Source organism: Hylobates moloch, unplaced genomic scaffold, assembly GCF_009828535.3.
Source record: "Hylobates moloch isolate HMO894 unplaced genomic scaffold, HMol_V3 SCAFFOLD_6, whole genome shotgun sequence".
NCBI classification, from domain to species: Eukaryota; Metazoa; Chordata; class Mammalia; order Primates; family Hylobatidae; genus Hylobates; species Hylobates moloch.
Window position 1 is genome coordinate 102,399,931 of NW_026652281.1, and position 18,201 is coordinate 102,418,131.

Genomic DNA, 18,201 nt, shown 5'->3' on the forward strand with positions numbered 1-18,201 from the left:
AGACACACACACACACACACACACACACACACACACATCATAGGCTTTGATTCTACTGATGTGTGGAAAAAAGAAATGTCTCAGTGGGATCTCCTAGCTGGTCTCTCTGCTTCCACTCCCAGTCCCCTCAATTCTGTTCTCACCAAAGCCAGAATGGTCTTTTAGAATATAAAGCAGCTCACTCTACTTCCCCAATCGAAATGCTTAAATAGCCTGCAAGGCCTTTATGATCTGGCCCTTTCTGCCTCTCCAAACTCAAATCCTTCCTACCACTTTTCCCCCTTTTTCACTTCACTCCAATCACACTGACTTGCTTACTGATGCTTGAACAAAAGTCAAGCTTCATCCCACTTCTGGGCCTTTGCACATGTGCTTCCTCCAACTGAAAAGCTCTTCCACCAGACCTCTGCGTGTCACTTCACTCAGGCTTCTGCTTAAACGTCTCTTGGAAAGTCTCCCTGGCTCCCTATGTACAATTGTCTCTCAACCCCAGATTCCCTTGTCCCCAACATGCTCTCTGACCCTTTGTTCTGCTTCAATTTTGTTCACAGCACCTGGTGCATTTTTATCTGTTTATTTAGCTTACTGCCCCCCAACTATTAGAACCTTTTCTTTTCAACTGTGGTTTTATATTCAGTGAAATACAGAGATTTTAAATGTCCAATTCAATGCATTTTGATAACTATATATACATATTTTTAACCATAACCCCAATTAAAACAGAAAATTTTCATCACCCCAGAAAAGTGATTCACAAAGCACATACTTTTATTTTTTGGACACAGGGTCTCATATCATTGCCCAGGCTGCAGTGCAGTGGCACAATCATGGCTCACTGCAGCCTCAACCTCCCAGGCTCAAGTGATCCTCCCACTACCTTAGGCTCCAGAGTAGCTGAGACTACAGGTGCATGCCACCATACCCATCTAATTTTTAAATTTTTTGTAGAGACAAGATCTCCCTATGTTGTTCAGGCTGGTCTTGAACTGGGCTCAAGCAATCTTTCTGCTCTGGCCTCCCAAAGTGTTAGGATTACAGGTGTGAGCCACCACACCTGGCCAGCAAACACTTTTTTTTTTTTTTTTTTTTGAGACAGAGTCTCGCTCTTGTCGCCCAGGCTGGAGTACACTGGTGAGATCTCAGCTCACTGCAACCTCCGCCTCCCAGGTTCAAGCGATTCTCCTGCCTCAGCCTCCCAAGTAGCTGGGATTACAGGTGCCCACCACCATGCCCAGCTAATTTTTTTTGTATTTTTAATAGAGATGGGGTTTCACCATGTTGGCCAGGCTGGTCTTAGACTCCCGACCTCACGTGATCTGCCCTCCTCGGCCTCCCAAAAGTGTTGGGATTACAGGTGTGAGCCACTGCACCTGGCCCCAGCCAGCACACTTTTAATCACTCAGCAACACTGCCTTGTTGTCTCTAAAAAGTTGGTAATATCTTACGTGCCTTCCTAACTTCAAAGGCAGTATATTTGCTGTTTTAAGTGACAAGAAAATTCTAACTTAAACTACCAGGTGTTATTCCAAAGCTCCCCAAAAACTTCAATGGTCAGACCTCAACAACTAAGCCATAACAAAACCAAAGGCATCTGAGGTGGAGTCTTACTCTGTTGCCCAGGCTGGAGTGCAGGGTGTAATCTTGGCTCACTGTAACCTCTGCCTCCTGGGTTCAAGTGATTCTCCTGCCTCAGCCTCCCGAATAGCTGAGATTACAGGTATGTTCCATCATGCCCAGCTTATTTTTGTATTTTTAGTAGAGATGCGGTTTCACTATGTTGGCCAGGCTGGTCTTGAACTCCTGACCTCAGGTGATCCGCCCGCCTCAGCCTCCCAAAGTGCTGCGATGAGCCACCATGCCTGGCCCTGTATTTACTTCTAACTATACATTTAGAAAACATTAACTTAAATCATTATAATCAACCATTTAATAGCCAAGGACTCTAGAAAACACCTTGTTCATGTGAATCCCTCAGCAACTCTTTCATTACCTGAGTTGTATTTAGTGCTGTGTTCACATTTTTAATAGCTTCTTCAAAATTCTCTTCATCCTCTGGAGCCCCATTTTCATTTTTTAGAATTCCTATTATAATGGGAAATTGTTAGCAAACAGCCCTTTTCTTTTCACTCTTCTGTTCCCCCATTATAAAAATAATCTTGTCAGATCCTGCAGAATATTAAATCTTAAGAAATACAGCTTATCATTAGTCCTTAAAACTATACAAGGCGTGGCTTCTTAACTTCTCCAGAGGGAAAGTAAAATAAAAGCTCATGATAGTATCATCTGACAAAGGTGTTAACAGAAATCTAATAAGCACCTGCCTCTAGCAATTTGCTTTTCAAGCTTTATACAGTATTTAATCATATCCCATAATATTACCTTGTCTAATCAAATCTCTGAAGTCCTCTTTTTCTTTATACGTTTTAGGTATTCGTCCATTTGTCTAAATTGGTTAAAAATTTTAAACATCTAGTTATTAAAAACTCAAAATACAGAAATTGAAAGTCTAAAGTGTCCCCCATTCTCTACATAAGATTTCATCAACAAATATATTTCTCTGTGAAATCAGAGGCTCACTTGATAGAAAACAGACACTGTGACCATTTATCTACATTCATTCCCCCTGCCAGTTTCATAATGACATTTATTGAATTTCATTTTGTTAATTAAAATTATCAGGATCAAAAAAGGAACTGCTAGATTTAAATTTAAAAGCATCCATTTGCCCTACCATACAACCTCATAAGGAAAAAAATTAATCTCCCATTCCCCATCAAGGAAATCCTTTATAAGAAATTGAAAATACAGTTGCATATGAAATTTTTTTTAAAAAAGGACATACTTCACTATACCACTGTGCTAAATATTTAGCTATGATCACAATCCATGGAGTATGACTGTGGTCCTAAAAATGAAAGACAATAAAAAGAAAATATCAGTATTATTAATTCTTCACTGTACCATCTCATTTTCTTTTTTTTTTTTTTTTGAGACGGAGTCTTGCTCTGTCTCCCAGGCTGGAGTGCAGTGGCACATCTCGGCTCACTGCAAGCTCCGCCTCCCGGGTTAACGCCATTCTCCTGCCTCAGCCTCCCGAGTAGCTGGGACTACAGGCGCCCGCCAACATGCCCGGCTAAAGTTTTTTTGTATTTTTAGTAGAGACGGGGTTTCACCGTGTTAGCCAGGATGGTCTCGATCTCCTGACCTCGTGATCCGCCCGCCTCGGCCTCCCAAAGTGCTGGGATTACAGGCTTGAGCCACCGCGCCCGGCCTACCATCTCATTTTCAACAAATTCAACAATATTTATGATCTCCTAATATATGAAGAGTAATGAATAGAGGAAAATGAACTGAGTTAATAAAAACTGCTTTACAAATTTTTCTAGAGGTAGATACCTAGTATGTCACATATATACTATGATTGTCCCCATTACACCAGCAAAACAGTCTCAGAGACTGCCACCCAAAAACACAGCTCAAATCTCAATTTCAGACACCAATCGTAAAGTAAGAAAGAACGATCTTTTCTGTTTTCTGATGAACCAAATAAACAACTGCATGTTAATTAATATGGAAGTGGGAAAAAATACATATACTCCTTATATTGTTAAGTCATTATTTCTATTTGTTTAGAAAAAGGCCATAAAGAGAACTTCTTGGAATTTTTTTGTTTCTGTTTTTTGTTTTAAAATTTTTTATTTTCAATTTTTGTGGGTACTTAGGTGTATATATTTATGGGGTACATGCTTTGACACAGGCATGCAATGTGAAATAAGCACATCACGGAGAATGGGGTACCTGTATAGCATTTATCCCCTCAAGCGTTTATCCTTTATGTTACAAATAATCCAATTAAACTCTTAATTATTTTAAAATGTATAACTAAGTTGTTATTATTAACTATAGTCACCTTGTTGTGCTTTCAAGGAGTAAATCTTATTCATTCTTTCTAATTTTTTTTTTTTGGTACCCATTAACCATCCCCATCTCCCCACCTGGAATAGGTTAATGTCCAATTTCTTGACCTAGGTAGTGATTACACAGATGTTCTGTATATGTACTTTTCTTCAGTAAAAAAGTTTTTTAATTTTGGAGAAAAATTAATATGTTGAAAACAAGGTAAAATATTGTTATTGGGTAATCCGGATGACAGGAATATGGAGGTTTATAGGATTTTCTCACTTTAGTGTAATTCAGAAACCTTAGGTTAAAAAAAATGTTTTAAGTCTATCTGTAAATGTAAGGTCACACACAGCTACCAACCTTTTTTTCCATATGATCCAAATCATAGGACTGAAAATGTTCTCTCAGTTCAGGAAATGGCTTATCTAGTCGTAGATCCTCTAATGCATTATCTGGATGAGATTCTATTACTGTGAAACAAAGAATTCAAAAGGATAAATTTAATACTTGAAAAAAAAAAGAGAGAGATGGGGTCTTGCTGTATTACCCAGGCTCAAGTACAGTGGCACAATCATAGCTCACTGCTGAAACTCCTGGGCTGAAGGGATCCTCCCACCTCAGCCTCCTGAGAAGGTGGGACTACAGTCTCGTGTCACTGTGCCCAGCTAATTTTTTTGTAGAGATGGGGTCTCACTATGTCACCTAGGCTAGTCTCAAACTCCTGGATTCAAGGGCTCCTCCTGCCTTGGCCTCCCAAAGTCCTTGCATTACAGGTGTGAGCCACCATGCCCAGCTCAAAAGATAAACTTAATTCTTTGGCAATACTGATGACAATACACTGAATTATAGAAACTTAGGAAATCTTTAATTTTTAAATGGGCACAGGGCCCACAGGTTTTTTCATTTTTATTAAGGTATGACTTACATATAGTAAAATGCACAAATCTTAGGTCAACTATAAAGTTTTAGTAAAAGTAAAACCAAGATTCCCTTAGAACACAATTTGTTCTAACAGGAAAAGCTCAAAACTGACAAAACCTATGTAGAGATAGCAACTAACAACGTATCCTTCCTCCTCTTGTGATCTTCAATAGACAGCATCACCATCTACCTAGACTTCTTCCCCAGAAACCTGATGGTCATCCTTTACTTCTTGCGTCCTTGGCCCCAACATCAGTAACTCCCCACTTCCTAATCTCACTCTGTACACTGCTCTCCACATGAGAGAGTACAGGAGAGTGTATAATTTCAGTGAGTGCTTAGAGGTAGGCCCAGTTCTGTCACTTGCTAACTATGTGACCTTAGGCAAATAATTTAATATCTCATTGCCTCAGCATCATCTATAAAAAGCAGATAGTAAAGTATCTACAGGTTGTATATCTCTCTTATCCAAAATGCTTGGGACCATAAGTGTTTTGGATTTTGTTGAGATTTTGGTATATTTGCAAATACATATTAGATGAGCTCTCTAACCCAAAAATCTGAAGAAATATTCCAATGAGTGTTTCCTTTGAATATCATGTCAGTGCTCAAAAAGTTTTGCATTTTGGAGCACTTCTGACTTTGGATTTTTGGATTAAGGATGCTCAATCTGTACCTTATAAAGGTTTTGGAAAGAGTAAATGAAATAATTCTTATAAAGGCAGGCACACAACTAGCAGTACTGAACCTTCATTATTATCTACCCCCTGTTCTTGTCTTCCCTAAATTAGGAAAAAGAACACACTCTCTCTTACTTAGGCCACTGGAAATTTCTAACAGCAATCCCTGCCTCCAATCTTTGCCCCTTTAAATCCATTTACTTTCTACTCAACTTCAGAGTGACCCATTTAAAATAAAATGTTTACACGGGTCACTCTCCCACTTTCAACTCTTTTGTTCCCTCCCATCAGTTGACACCACTTTCAACTCTTAAATGGTTCACCACCAGCAGCCAGAGCTTATCCTGACAAGCACTCCCTAACTGCCCACACAGATATTACTCCTCAGTGATGCTACCAATGCCAGTGGCTATCACCACATTAGCAGAGTGCTTGGCTCATAGTAAAAATGCTTTCTTGAGTCAATAAAGAGCATTGTATGAATGCTGGATGAAAATTTTATGATCTAAGATTAAAATTTTATAAGTAAAGGGCTTATATCAACCCTCAGCTGATGGAGGTCTGCCTATAAACGACTTTGGTCTCCTACAACAGTTTCCTTGGGAACAGTAGTTATATAAATGTCTTTGTTGTGTGAAATTGCACCTGAATTGAGAGAACCTAAAGCCTGCATGAGAATGAAATAAAAAGATTGGACGGGCCTGGTGCAGTGGCTCACACCTGTAATCCCAGCACTTTGGGAGGCCAAGGCGGGTGGATCACCTGAGGTCAGGAGTTCAATACCGGCCTGGCCAACATGGTGAAATCCTGTCTCTACTAAAAATGCAAAAAATTAGCTGGGCATGGTGGCGGGCGCCTGTAATCCCAGTTACTCGGGAGGCTGAGGCAGGAGAATCAGTTGAACCCGGGAGGTGGAGGTTGCAGTGAGCCAAGATTGTGCCATTGTATTCCAACCTGGGCAACAAGAGCGAAACTCTCTTAAAAAACAAAAAAAAGACTGGAGTGGGGAAGGGTGGTGTAACTTCATGGGTCAGAGTGATCTACATTCCTTAGCTTTCCACAGCCTTACATGCCCAATGTGGGTTAGGGGGCAAAAGAAGCTGGGTACTTGCATAGTTGCTGGATCTCCTAATAAGATGAAGAAGCTGTGCCTGTTGTATGTCCTGCTTTGTATCCTTCTATAATGCTACATAAAGAGTAGATTGCAGCCTATTGAATCTGATTGCCACTTTGAATGTGCAACTAGAGATGTGCTGCTACAAATTTACTTCGTAATTTAAAACTGACTTTCTAAATTGTCAAGTTTCTAAAATTATAGCTAAAGCAACCAATAGTAAGCCCATATGCTCAACAATTTTACCTGGATGTTCTTTTATAATGATCCTCATATAACCAACTAGTCCATATGTCCTACAGATCAAAAGAGGAATCTGGGAATTCCAGAGGACATCTGCTAAGCGCAGTAAAGTGCTGTTTAAAAAAAAAAAAAAGCAAAATATGAACATAAGCAAATGGAAATACATTAAACATGAAAACATGCAAAACATGAAAATGTCTTAAAATAAAGCAACTTTCTTACTAAATAATAGATGCAAAGGTACATAACTGCATTTACATAAGCAGGTCAAGAATACACTGAAAAGCAAGCATTTCCACAGGTTGCAGTCTCAAACAAAGAAAGTACATCTTTTGGACAAGAAGGATGTGAAACCTTAGTCTGTCATATTAAGGAGAAACGTTAAAGAGATAATTCTAAACATTTCCATGATAGAGAAAAAATGTAAAATCCACAAATACACCCCCAACAATTCCAATAACCAATTCTCTGTTGCCCAGGCTGGAGTGCAGTGGCATGATCATGGCTCACTGCAGCCTCAACCTCCCAGGCTCAAATGATTCTCCCATCCCAGCCTCCTGAGTAGCTGGGACCACAAGCAGGCACACCATCTGGCTAAATTTTGTATTTTTTGTAGACACAAGGTTTTGCCATGTTGCCCAGGCTGGTCTTAAACTCCTGTGCTCAAGTGATCCGAACCTGTCTCAGCCTGGTTCTGCTGGAATTACATGCATGAGTCACTGCAACCAGCCTTCAATAATCAATTCTAACTAGTTTTTAATCACTAAAACAAAGAACAACAACAACAACAAAAAAAAAACAACGTTCAGTTTAACTACTCTAAATATATTCCAAAAGTTTCACATCTAAGGTCGGGCTTGGTGGCTCCACGACTGTAATCCCAGGACTTTGGGTGGCTGAGGCGGGTGGATGACTTGGGGCCAGGAGTTCGAGATCAGCCTGGCCAATGTGGTGAAACCCCATCTCTACTAAAAATATAAAAATTAGCTGGGCATGGTGGCACATGCCTATAATCCCAGCTATTTGATTAATTCTGAGGCACGAGAATTACCTGAACCCAGGAGGCGGAGGTTGCAGTGAGCTAAGATTGTGCCACTGCACTCCAGCCTGAGCAACAGAGCAAGACTCTGTCTAAAGAATAATAATAAAAAAAAAAGTTTCAGTATTTTTCTCTTCCTCATCTTTTCAATGCTGGAAGATTTCTAAGAATTTCTTTTTATTTATTTATTTATTTATTTTTTGAGACAGAGTCTAACTCTGTCACTAGGGCTGGAGTGTAGTGGTACAATCTTGGCTCACTGCAACCTCCGCCTCCCTGATTCAAACGATTCTCCTGCCTCAGCTTCCCGAGTAGCTGGGACTACAGGCATGCGCCACCACGCCCAGCTAATTTTTGTATTTTTAGTAGAGATGGGGCTTCACCACGTTGGCCAGGATGGTCTCGATCTCCTGACCTCGTGAACCGCCCGCCTCGGCCTCCCAGAGTGCTGGGATTACAAGCATGAGCCACCGTGCCCAGCCATAAATTTGAAACTCTTGACCAGGCATGGTGGCTCACACCTGTAATCCCAACACTTTGGGAGGCCGAGGAGGGTGGATTGCTTGAGGTCAGGAATTTGAGCTCAAGCTCAAAAAAAAAAAAAAAAGTTTCATATTTAAAGTTTCTGTAGAATTTAAGAATTTTTAAAACCATATCATCATAGACTGTGCAAAGAAAATAAAACAATGCAAATCTAGTAAGATTAAAATAAAAACATATTAACATAAAAATTTACCTTTCAGCAAGCTGAGTTGCAACTACAACAGTAAACCTACAGAAAAATGAAGGATCATTGTCTAGAAGGTTTTCTGGACTCTAAATAGGACAGCAAAGAAAAAAACAAACAAACAAAAAAATTTCACAATCATATTAAACATGGCAGAGACAGTTAAGCTATTTTACAACAAATGAGGCAACAATTCCAATTCAACTAATCATAAATGACACAAGGATTCAAAATTCTAAATTTCTGGGGCTTTGAATTATTTAAAAAATTGTATTTCAGCACAGACATAATAATGTGTGTACATATATACCTCTTCCACAAAACTTCCAGAGACATCGCTATTTAATTCTTGTAAGAATTCCATGGCAGCTTCAGCTCGGTTCTTTTTAAAAACAAAGCATTTAACTTGAATTAGAAAAAACTTGGTCACAGTATAATCCCCCAATTTATGGAACAGGCAAACATACTGTAAAACTATCCAAATTTCATGCATAAGTATGACAACTCTGTTTCCCTTCTTTTTTTCTTTTTAGAGACAGGCTTTTGCTCTGTTGCCCAGTTTGGAGTATAGTGGCCTGATCATAGCTCACTGCAGCCTTGAACTCCTAGGCTTAAGCAATCTTCCTGCCTCAGCCTCCCAAGTAGGTGGGACTACAGGCATGTGCTACCATGCCCAGCTACTTTTTTAAAAAAATATTTTGTAGAAACAGGGTCTTGACATGTTGCCCAGGCTGCTCTTGAACTCTTGGTCTCAAGCAATCCTCCTGCCTTGACCTCCCAAAGTGCTGAGATTACAGGCGTGAGCCACTGCTCCCAGCCAATTCTGCTTCCCCTAGTGTTTAAGACTCAACAGAATATTACTTAAAACAGAGCAAAACCATCATCATCCAGAGTTCTCAAATGACATTACTTGTACTCTACTTTTTTGATTAGGCAAATGACCAAAAAACTCTGGGTAGCATGCAGGGATATCCTGGATCAAGTTCAGACTCACTCTAACCACCCACATCTATAATCCTGTACAAGCGTGGTTAATCACTAAGCTAACAGTCATTTCACTAAGTTGACTAATATGGTTTTGTAAGATTTTTTAGGCCGGATGTGGTGGCTCATGCCTGTAATCTCAGCACTTTGGGAGGCTGACGCAGGTGGATCACAAGGTCAGGAGATCGAGACCATCCTGGCTAACATGGTGAAATCCCATCTCTACTAAAACTACAAAAAATTAGCCAGGCGTGGTGGTGGGCGCCTGTAGTCCCAGCTACTCGGGGGGCTGAGGCAGGAGAATGGCATGAACCTGGGAGGCGGAGCTTGCAGTGAGCCGAGATCACGCCACTGCACTCCAGCCTGGGGGACAGAGCGAGACTACGTCTCAAAAAAAAAAAAAAAAAATTTGTTAACCAGAATCCATCCTCTGAATATTAACATTACTCAAGATTTAGCTTTAATACAGGATACAATGTATAAACACAGACAGTACTTCTAAGTTTTTAAACTACCAAACATATGAAGATTTACAAGATTAGAAAAATTAGTTAACTTTTTTCTCAGAGAAATAATATACGTTTTTAAAGTCAAAGCTTTTCAAGCAATCAAAACACAGTGGCATCATTAGATGCTCACATGCAACTATATTCTCTAATTGTTTACCTTGCCGATACTGCTTCTTTGAAGGAAGAAACTAAAGTGAACAAAATAAAGGAAAAAAAAGTAAAGCTTACTGACTATAAAGGAAAAGTTGTTTGTAATAGCATGCATATTTCATTCATAGTATAAAACAAACTATATTGTGATTACAGATTGTAATGGCCTTCCTGGAGGAAGAAAATCAGATGAAACTTATAAAGAAAGATAGGCTAATAAATCAATGTTTCTTTCCCACAGTGTGTACCACAGAATGTGAATTTCACAAGATCCTCTGACAGAAAAGGGTTCCTTGGCTAAAAAACGTTTGGGAAACACTGGCGGGTGTGGTGGCTCACGCCTGTAATCCCAGCACCTTGGGAGGCCAAGGTGGGCGGATCACAAAGTCAGGAGATCGAGACCATCCTGGCTAACACAGTGAAACCCCATCTCTATTAAAAATACAAAAAATTAGCTGGGCGTGGTGGCGGGCGCCTGTAGTCCCAGCTACTTGGAAGGCTGAGGTAAGAGAATGGCGTGAACCCAGGAGCTGGAGCTTGCAGTGGGCCGAGATTGTGCCACTGCACTCCAGCCTGGGCGACAGAGAGAGACTCCGTCTCAAAAAAAAAAAAAAAAAAAGTTTGGGAAACACCATATACATATTTCCCTCTTGTAAATTCACAATACACACAATAATGTGATACTAAAATCTTATGGTAAAGAAATTTTAACTTCATTTGATCCATTTCCCCAACTAATTTGACCGTGGAACCCATTGGCCCATTTAACAGCTCTTATCGTTCCCTAGAACCAGTGTTCCATAGACCACTCTCGGTGTATTGAACCATTTGTTTTTGCACGTAACTGTAACAAATTTATTCAGGCTTCCTCCCATACATACCCTTGACATGTCTCAAGGCCCAGATATGAGGCTGCTGATCAGAGTCAGGATGCCACTTTTTGGTATAAGCTCACTGGCTCCATAAGAAGAAACCTTATTTTTATCACATTCTACTCTAACCAACCAAGTAAGCAAAGGTAACAAGACTTCTTGGTATATATCAATAAAAAAGCTGTGCTGTGCCTAGCAGAAACTGGCACTACGATCCAAAGAAAAGGCATCAAAACTAAATATTAACTAATTGCTGGTTTTCCTTAAATTTACTCACTGTTGTTGTTACTGACAAGCACAATGAGATACCAGACTTCAAGTCCCTGAAAAGGTGAGCTTTAAATCCAAATTTGGGCATGTTCTGAAAGTCTAAATATAATCTTTAAAGAATAATATACAGGCCATCTTTAAAACAGCATTTTTGTAGACACAGTGTAAAGAGAGATACACCTAGACTGAGCCTAAAAGACATCACAAACAACAGGTATTATTGTTAATTATATGCTAACACCTACAAGTCAATGCAAGAGCTTAGGAAGTGCCCATATTCCATGAATAAAGGAATAATGACTACACCTTTATATTAATAACAATAAAGACAGTAATGATGGGTACCATTTATTAATGCCCTATTTGCCAGATGCTGTACTAGCACTTTACCTATATTATCTCACTTCCTCCTCACCATAATCCCAAACATAAGGATGATTTCCACTGAGTTGAGTCACCCTGACTGAGGAGGTGAAGCTAAGATTCAGGCCTTGCCTTCCTCAACATGTATATATTTGAAAAGAATAGAACATACTTGTTTCCAGCATCTTCTCCGCTGACCTGATTTCCATCAATAATTGTAAACGAACCAATACCTGAGAGCCAAAACAGAGTCAGTCAGGAATATACAGTTCTAGGTCATAATCTTAAAGAAGTATATTTAGAACACAACCACAAACCTACGTTACCTGGTAGTACCAAGTTTTTAAGAATTTCAGTTCCTGTGGCTGTTGCATTTATTAGGCAAACATGAGCAGATTCTAAAGCCTCTTGCCCATGATCACCCCACAACCTACAAAACAGACACAAATTTGACGTTTTTAAAACTTTCATGAAAATACAGTTTTCTTATTTGAATAGTGATCTTTGAACTTTCAACTTTCCTTGCATAGACTGATGTGATAACCACAGAATACAGGTAAGACAGATATTAGTATAGTGATTATACAGTAATCTAGAACTCAGGTTGATGCCTTGAATGGTTAGGGGGAAAGAGGGAGAGCGTCAAATTAGAAACAGAAACTTGGTCTTCCAGCTCCTTAACAGCCTGGGCACAAGAGCGACACTCTGTCTCAAAACAAACAAACAAACATTTAAAAAGTGTCTTTGGATTTAAAACCTCATCTGTTTTCTATTTCATTTATTCTTTTTGTTTGTTTGTTTTTGTTTTGAGACAGAGTCTTGCTCTGTCACCCAGGCTGGAGTGTGGTGGCATGATCTTGGCTCACTTGGCCTCCCAAAATGCTGGGATTACAGGTGTGAGCCACTGTGCCCAGCCCTATTTCATTTGTTTTTAAATTATGTTAGATGTGCCGGGCACAGTGGCTCACGCCTGTTATCCCAACACTTTGGGTGGCCAAGGCGGGCAGATCACGAGGTCAGGAGATCGAGACCATCCTGACTAACATGGTGAAACCCCGTCTCTACTAAAAAATACAAAAAATTAGCTGGGCGTGGTGGCAGGCGCCTGTAGTCCCAGCTACTCGGAGGCTGAGGCAGGAGAATGGCGTGAATCCAGGAGGCGGAGCTTGCAGTGAGCCGAGATTGCACCACTGCACTCCAGCCTGGGCAACAGAATGAGACTCGGTCTCAAAAAAAAAAAAAAAAAAAATTATATTAGATGCATTTAAGTTAAGTTAGATGCATTTAAGATCTCAACATAGGGCTTATTACTGTGACTTCTGCAAAAGCTTTACCAAGAAAACCGAATTATCATCTGAAAAGCCTCACATCAACTTCTACAGGCGTGCTTTAAAGTATATTACCCAATGAACATCCTAATAGAGTGATTAATGTGCCTTCCCTGTTACCTGATCTAAAGCAGATTACCCCTTATTATGTAGCCACTATGTCCTCCAGAGCATATGTCAAGCAACTGCTTTTTTTGTTTGTTTGTTTGTTTGTTTTTTATACAGGGTCTTACTATGTTATCCAGACTGGTCTTGAACTCCTGGGTTCAAGCACTCCTCTCGCCTCAGCCTCTAGAGTTGCTGGGACTATAGGCACAAGCCACTGCACCTGGCTTCATTTGTTTTTGTTTGCTGAGCATCCATCTTTCCACTCCACTCTATGTTCCATAAGGGCCCAGACAGCTGTCAAATGTATGGAGGAATTGCCTAGAAGAACCAGATGGACCGTAAACGCCTGTTTTCTCCATCAAAGTATGGCACGTAGAAGACACCTGACATATATGGTTGATGGATGCTTGGATAGTTGGAGAGTAAATTTAAGAATACTGGTGCATCTTGGCCAGGCGCAGTGGCTCACGCCTGTAATCCCAGCACTTTGGGAGGCCGAGGCAGGCAGATCACTTGAGGTCAGGAGTTTGAGACCAGGCTGGCCAACATAGTGAAACCCCATCTCTACTAAAAATACAAAAATTAGCCAGGCGCAGTGGCACGCACCTATAATCCCAGCTACTCGGGAGGCTGAGGCATGAGAATTGCATGAACGCAGGAGGCGGAAATTGCAGTGAGCCAAGACTGCGCCATTGCACTCCAGCCTGCGCGATTCCGTCTCAAAAAAAAAAAAAAGAATACTGGTGCATCTCAAGCAGGGTGAGATAGTGTGTGCCTGTAGTCCCAGCTGCTTGGGAGACTGAGACAGGAGGATCGCTCCAGCCCAGGAGATCAAGGCTGTGGTGTGCCAATAATCACACCTGCGAACAGCCATTGCACTCCAGCCTGGGTAACATACTGAGACCCACCTCAAAAATAAAACAAAAAGAATACTGAGGCCAGGCACGGTGGCTCATGCCTGTAATCCTAGCACTTTGGGAAGCTGAGGCAGGAGGATCACTTGAGTGCAGGGGTTTGAGACCAGCCTGGGCAAACCCCCATCTCTACAACAGTTAGCTAAGCATGGTGGCACATGCCTGTAGTCCCAGCTACTCAAGAGGCTGAGGTAGGAGGATCGTTAGAGCCCAGGAAGTTGACGCTACAGTGAGCAGTGTTCTTGCCACTGCACTCTAGCCACTGCACTCTAGCCTGGGTCACAAAGTAAGACCTTGTCCCTGGAAAAAAAAAAAAAGAATCCTGGTGTGTCTCTAAGTAACATGTTTCAAGAAGAGGCCAAATGAATCAGTCTTCTCTACTATCTTGCTGGCCCAACTAAGGTGAAGTCAGGAGGGGCTTATTGACTGCTGCATTTTGCTTCTAACTGCTTCCCTTTGACACTTCAAAACCAGTTCTCACTGTGAAAGCTAAAGTTTGGGACTTAAATGGAATGCCCTCAGCAAAAACCCTCTTTTGTTAGAGTTGCTTAGTAACCTCAACTATCTTCTCAGCTCTGTCATGTACAGTTATACCTGCATTAGAAACACAAGAACTCCCAGAATTTACAAGAAAACCTAAGTTGGTTATAAGGACTGTTACCTTGTTTCTTCTCCTAAAAGCTTGGAAGCAGGATGTAACTGAGTACCTCCGAAAAAGCCAGAAGAGCCTGAGTTTACATCCTGGCTCAAAGATATGGGGAACTCTGAGCAAGTTACCTAACTTCTCCAAGACTCAGTTTCTCCAACTGTAAAGCACAGGAAATGGTTGCTTTCAAGGGTGCTCTCAGAATTAAGTGCCTAAAGCCTCTAATACAGCACTAGGCTGGTGGTGCAAACAGAAGCTCCAGTCCTTGGTGACATATAACTTCTGTTGTCTCAGAGGCTCCAGGAAGGAGGAAAGCCGAGCAGCTTTGTTATCTCCACAGCCTCAAGACATAGAAGACGCTCAATAAATAAGGAATGGGTAGTGCAAGGAGAAAAGGCAAGGGTGGGGAAGTACCCAAGGATCCTCCTGATGGCTTAGGCCTGCACTGTCCATTAAGGTAGCTGCTAGCCACATGTACTACTGAGCACAAGCAATGAGGCTAGTGTTAACTGAGATGTGCTGTTAAGTGTAAAATACAATATTTCTTTTTTTTTTTTTTTTTTTTGAGACGGAGTCTCACTCTGTCACCCAGGCTGGAGTGCAGTGGCGCAATCTTGGCTCACTGCAAGCTCCGCCTCCCGGGTTCACGCCATTCTCCTGCCTCAGCCTCCTGAGTAGCTGGGACTACAGGCGCCCGCCACCGCGCCCGGCTAATTCTTTGTATTTTTAGTAGAGATGGGGTTTCACCGTGGTCTCGATCTCCTGACCTCGTGATCCGCCCACCTCGGCCTCCCAAAGTGCTGGGATTACAGGCTTGAGCCACCGCGCCCGGCCTAAAATACAATATTTCTAAGAGTTTTTGGGGGGCTTTTTTTTGACGGAGTCTCGCTCTGTCACCCAGGCTGGAGTGCAGTGGCACGATCTCGGTTCACTGAAACCTACACCTCCTGGATTCAACCGATTCTCCGGCCTCAGCCTCCAGAGTAACTGGGATTACAGGCGCGCATCACCACGCCCAGCTATTTTCTGAATTTTTAAATAGAAACAGGTTTTCACCATGTTGCCCAGGCTGGTCTCGAACTCCTGACAGGTGATCCGCCCGCCTCGGCCTACCAAAGTGCTGCGATTACAGGCGTGAGCCACCGTGCCGGTCCTCCAAGACAGTTTTAAAAAGGAAAATACTCATGACCAGCTTGGGGAAAGGTGGCAAAAACCTCGTTTCTACAAAAATAAAAATAAAAATTTAAGTAAAATATCTCAAGAACTTTTTATATTGATTGTGTTGAAATAGTAATGTTTTGGACATACTGGGTTAAATTGTATTTAAAAATCAGTTTCACCTGTTTCATTTTACCTTTAGTGTGGTTACTAGAAAATTTATAATTACATTTGCGGCTCACATGAGACTAGCATTTTACTTCCATTGGACAGCGCTGGCTGAGAACAAAACCTAACCCTCCGTGCCGCCCTCGCGGCCGGGATGGGGTGCGCTCCGGGCCTCCCCATTCGGAAAACGAGGAGCCTGGGCGCACCGAGGCGGGGCCGGCAGCCGCCTTAGCAACCCGGCTGGCGCTGGGGACCGCGGCCCCGGAACCGCACACCGCATGGCGGGAAAAGGGGTCCCAGCCCTCGCGCAGCACCTTTGGCCCAGGGCGGGAGCCCCGAGCGCCGGCTTCCCGCGCCCCGCACGGCCCGGCCCAGCCTGGAAGAAGGCCTGAGGGAGGCCCGACCGCGCCGCCCGCGCCCTTAGGCCCGGCCCGGACGCTGGGAAGCCCGCCGGCCCACCCTCGGCTCGGTGAGCCTCGGCTCACCTCAGCTGCCGGTCGTACTTCTGCTCCTTGAGCAGCTTCCCCGGCTGCGCCATGGCCGAGCCCGCCGCGCGGAGAACAGCTGAGCCCTTGCGGAGCGCCGCCACCAGCTCCACAAGCGCGCAGACGCACTGAGTGCCCCTCCGCCGCTACCATCTCCTGCGCGCCGCCTGCAGGGGGCGCCGCACTGCACTGCGCACGCGTCACCGGTACGCCGGGGCGTAAGCGGCCCCGGTACCCGAGCGGGTCTGGGGCTGTTGGTCCCCGTCGGCCGGAAAGGCAGCCTCGCTAGCCTGCCAATTTGCCCTCTGTCCGTGCAGTAATTGGGGGCGACTGGGGCCTTGGAATCAGGCATACTTGTATTTTGACCACTTAACTGGTTGTGAGATCTACTCTTTACCTCTCAAATCCTCAGTTTGCTCACCTGCAGTGGGGATAAATGGGTCCCAAGTGTCTTTTGACCTTAATGAGATTTTGAATACAGGAGGCCAGACTCCCCCCAAATCTTGCATGAATAATAACTTTCATTTTGATGATCTTTATTTTTCACCCATTTTTTCCTCTCATGAAAAGCCCACAAGCCTATTTTGAATCACAAAGCTAGGGGCTCCCTGCTGCAGATGCAGAGAAGTCCAGGGCTCTGTTCTTGGAGAGTTTAGTCTCATGAAGGAAGAGGGACAGCAAACAAGCACTTACCAGACAATGTGGCCTTCCTCTAGATAGAGGGAAGCAGGATGCTCAGGGGTGCACAGAAGAACCTCCCCAATCCCCCTCTCCAAGAATGTTTCATGTGGTGTGGAGATGGAGGAGTGTTTTGTTTTGTTTTGTTTTGTTTTGTTTGAGACAGGGTCTCTCTCTATTGCTGACTGGAGTTCGGTGGTGTGATCTCAATTCACTGCAGCCTCAACCTCCCAGGCAGCAATCCTCCCACCTCAGCCTCCCAAGTAGCTGGAACTACAGGCATGCACCACCACACCCGGCTAATTTTTGTACTTTTTTTGTAGAGATAGGGTTTCGCCATGGCCCAGTCTGGTCTCAAGCTCCTGGGCTCAAGCGATCTGCCCGCCTTGGCCTCCCAATGTGCTGAGATTACAGGCATGAGCCACTGTGCCCAGCTGGAAGGGTGTTTTAAGCATAAGGAACAGCAGGTGCCATCTCTAGGAAGCAAAGAAGGCATAGCAAGCTGTAGGCGCTAGAGTAAGTTTGGTCAGGCGAAGGATAGGGAGTGGTTGAGAAGGTTTGAGAGACACTTGGGACGGGCTGGGTTCTGGGGACTGTGAACATAGATCCAAGGAGGAATTTAAAATCCTCCACTTCCTGAAAAGACCCTCCTTTCAGGAAGAGAATGGCTGTCCTGTGGGGATAGGAGGCCAAGGAAGGAGGTTACCCCATGAGAACAATTGGGAGGGGGGTGGTGGTGCTGAAGACAAGGTGACCATCTGTGAGGGAGATGAAGACTCCTTCCCTGCTATCTCGCAGACCCTACAGGCACCTTCAGGTTAATAACTGCCTGAAATAAGGTGAACATGAACACAGATCCCCACCCCCAATCCCCTAGGATGGGGACCAGAGAGATGGCACAGTTTGATGGTAATGATGCAGTGATGATGGATTGCACTTTG

At 43.0% G+C, this 18,201-nt stretch overlaps 1 protein-coding gene across 6 annotated transcripts in view; it reads right to left on the minus strand.

Moving 5' to 3' along the window:
• NAE1 (NEDD8 activating enzyme E1 subunit 1) overlaps window positions 1-16,717 on the minus strand; it is a 28,476-nt gene extending 11,759 nt beyond the window's left edge. For 5 of the 6 annotated variants that reach the window (XM_032157566.2, XM_058441079.1, XM_058441077.1 and 2 more), the window contains exons 1-11: window positions 16,583-16,717; window positions 12,102-12,205; window positions 11,948-12,008; window positions 10,278-10,308; window positions 8,938-9,009; window positions 8,637-8,716; window positions 6,865-6,974; window positions 4,264-4,373; window positions 2,843-2,905; window positions 2,380-2,443; window positions 1,991-2,082 (exon numbers count right to left, since the gene is read on the minus strand). In XM_032157566.2, the coding sequence (XP_032013457.1) occupies window positions 1,991-2,082; window positions 2,380-2,443; window positions 2,843-2,905; window positions 4,264-4,373; window positions 6,865-6,974; window positions 8,637-8,716; window positions 8,938-9,009; window positions 10,278-10,308; window positions 11,948-12,008; window positions 12,102-12,205; window positions 16,583-16,635 (840 nt within the window). In that variant the 5' untranslated portion in view covers window positions 16,636-16,717. The remainder of the gene's footprint in view (window positions 1-1,990; window positions 2,083-2,379; window positions 2,444-2,842; window positions 2,906-4,263; window positions 4,374-6,864; window positions 6,975-8,636; window positions 8,717-8,937; window positions 9,010-10,277; window positions 10,309-11,947; window positions 12,009-12,101; window positions 12,206-16,582) is intronic. The other variant, XM_058441082.1, reaches the window with a different exon arrangement.
• Between the last annotated feature and the right edge of the window lie 1,484 nt (window positions 16,718-18,201).